The sequence below is a fragment of the Lampetra planeri genome, unplaced genomic scaffold (assembly GCF_965212315.1).
Source record: "Lampetra planeri unplaced genomic scaffold, kcLamPlan1.2.h2 scaffold_1697, whole genome shotgun sequence".
In the NCBI taxonomy this organism is placed as follows: Eukaryota; Metazoa; Chordata; class Hyperoartia; order Petromyzontiformes; family Petromyzontidae; genus Lampetra; species Lampetra planeri.
This window is the reverse complement of record NW_027614432.1, coordinates 18,309-20,000: the sequence shown is the minus strand read 5'-3', so window position 1 is coordinate 20,000 and position 1,692 is coordinate 18,309. Positions and strand designations below refer to the sequence as shown.

The 1,692-nt window shown below is 52.1% G+C and overlaps 1 protein-coding gene across 1 annotated transcript in view; it reads left to right on the top strand.

The window, feature by feature from the left end:
• The window catches only part of LOC144739769 (serine/threonine-protein kinase SBK2-like), a gene marked incomplete at its 5' end in the record, with an annotated part of 7,728 nt that extends 6,268 nt beyond the window's left edge, over window positions 1–1,460 (top strand). The window contains 6 exon segments of the mRNA XM_078622669.1: window positions 1–131; window positions 217–419; window positions 534–695; window positions 821–877; window positions 879–1,150; window positions 1,217–1,460. The exon segment at window positions 1–131 is cut by the window's left edge and continues 14 nt beyond it. Of these exon segments, the coding sequence (XP_078478795.1) occupies window positions 1–131; window positions 217–419; window positions 534–695; window positions 821–877; window positions 879–1,150; window positions 1,217–1,460 (1,069 nt within the window).
• Window positions 1,461–1,692: the final 232 nt, after the last annotated feature.

Here is a 1,692-nt window from a genome sequence, read left to right as displayed (position 1 = left end):
GCTGGATGAGCTGTGCCATCTGACGGCCCAGTCTCTGACAACAATGGACACGCCAGAGCACTTTAAGGTCCTGAAGCTCCTGGGGGAGGGGTCGTACGGGAAGGTGATGCTGGCTGTGCACAGGACGAGCGGTGAGGAAAGGGCAGTATTTCGACATGGATCGCTATTACATCCAAACACAAAAGCAAACCAATATCATGCCTTGGTCTCCTCCAGGTACTCCCATGGCTCTGAAGTTCTTCCCCCGCGAATCCACCTCTCTCTTCTCTTTCTTGAGGGAGTATAATCTTTCTCTGTCCTTCTGTACCCATCCATCGCTGACCAGAGCCCTGGGCATCGCCTACTCCACTCCGCTGCACTACGTCTTCACTCAGCAAGCCGGCCTCTTCGGGGACCTCTACAACGTCATCATTCCTGAGGTCGACGGCGAAACTCTCTCTCTCTCTCTCTCTATCGACTCTTTTCCTTTCTCCTTAATAGAGATCGTCCACCAGAGATTTTACGTTCATGCTCCCTCGTGCTTTGTCTTCCAGGTTGGGGTGGAGGACGACTGCTGTCAGCGAGTCGTGTCCCAGCTGTGCGGCGCGCTGTCCCACTTACACTCCCTTGGTTTTGTCCACAGAGACGTCAAACCGGAAAATGTGTTCCTGTGTGACTCCGCCTGCCGCTGGGTGAAACTGGGAGACTTTGGCATGGTCAGTATATAACGTGCCACTAAACAAGACAACTAGACTACAGCTGTAATCCAGTTGATGTGACCTTGCTATTTTAAATGCACTTGTTCGTTAAATCACTGATGGAACACAATTAAACTTCCCAGGTGAAGGCCAGAGGCACACAGGTCCCAGAGGTCTGGTACAGCTCACCTTACTGCACCCCCTGAGGCAGAGGTTGCGCGAGGGAATAAGGACAGTTGGGCCAGCGTGAATGACGGAAATGATGATGTCAAAGAGGATAAAAAGGACAATACAAAGGCAAGAGTGTGGGTCTCTGTGGAGCCCAGCACTGACAGCTGGGCCTTAGGAATCCTGACCTACGCCATGCTGACCGGAAGTCATCCCTGGGCCGAGACAGCCAGCGAGTGCCGCTCATACCGGATATATCGGGAATGGTTTGACCGGGCAAGAAGCCGTGATGATGAACGGGATGTGTGGGCGGTGCCACGACACAAGAGCACAGACTGTGCGATTACTTTAAATGAAGCAAACCTTGGAAGGGACAATCGACCCCCTGCGGCACCCCAGTTTGCCTCTTTCACAACACTAGCCTGCTCTTTCTTCCAGTCGTTTCTGGATCCGAGGCCCCAGCTCAGGGGGCGGCCTGGGGATGCCTTACGATACCTTGGCGGGGACTGGATAATGGAGAAGGAGCGGATTCAACTTGAAGAGAAGCGGAAGAAAAGCCGAGGAAAAAGTGCCATCAAGAATATGAAAGAAACGGAGGGGAGGGGAGAGCGGTAGAGAGAGACGATTCACAAGCATTCATTGTGTCTCCTTTTGTATTCAGTCATATGTTTCTACATTAACAGCAACCTGAGGTCACGGAGCAGGTTTAAAAAAAAAGAAAAAAGATGAAGGATACTTGTCATCCAGGATGAGGTGTGTTGGACAATGAGAGAGAAGACCTGTGGCCATCCACGTTGAACCAAAGAAGCCCGTTGCGGTGTTGACCGGCTGTGTCAGAGGGACGTCC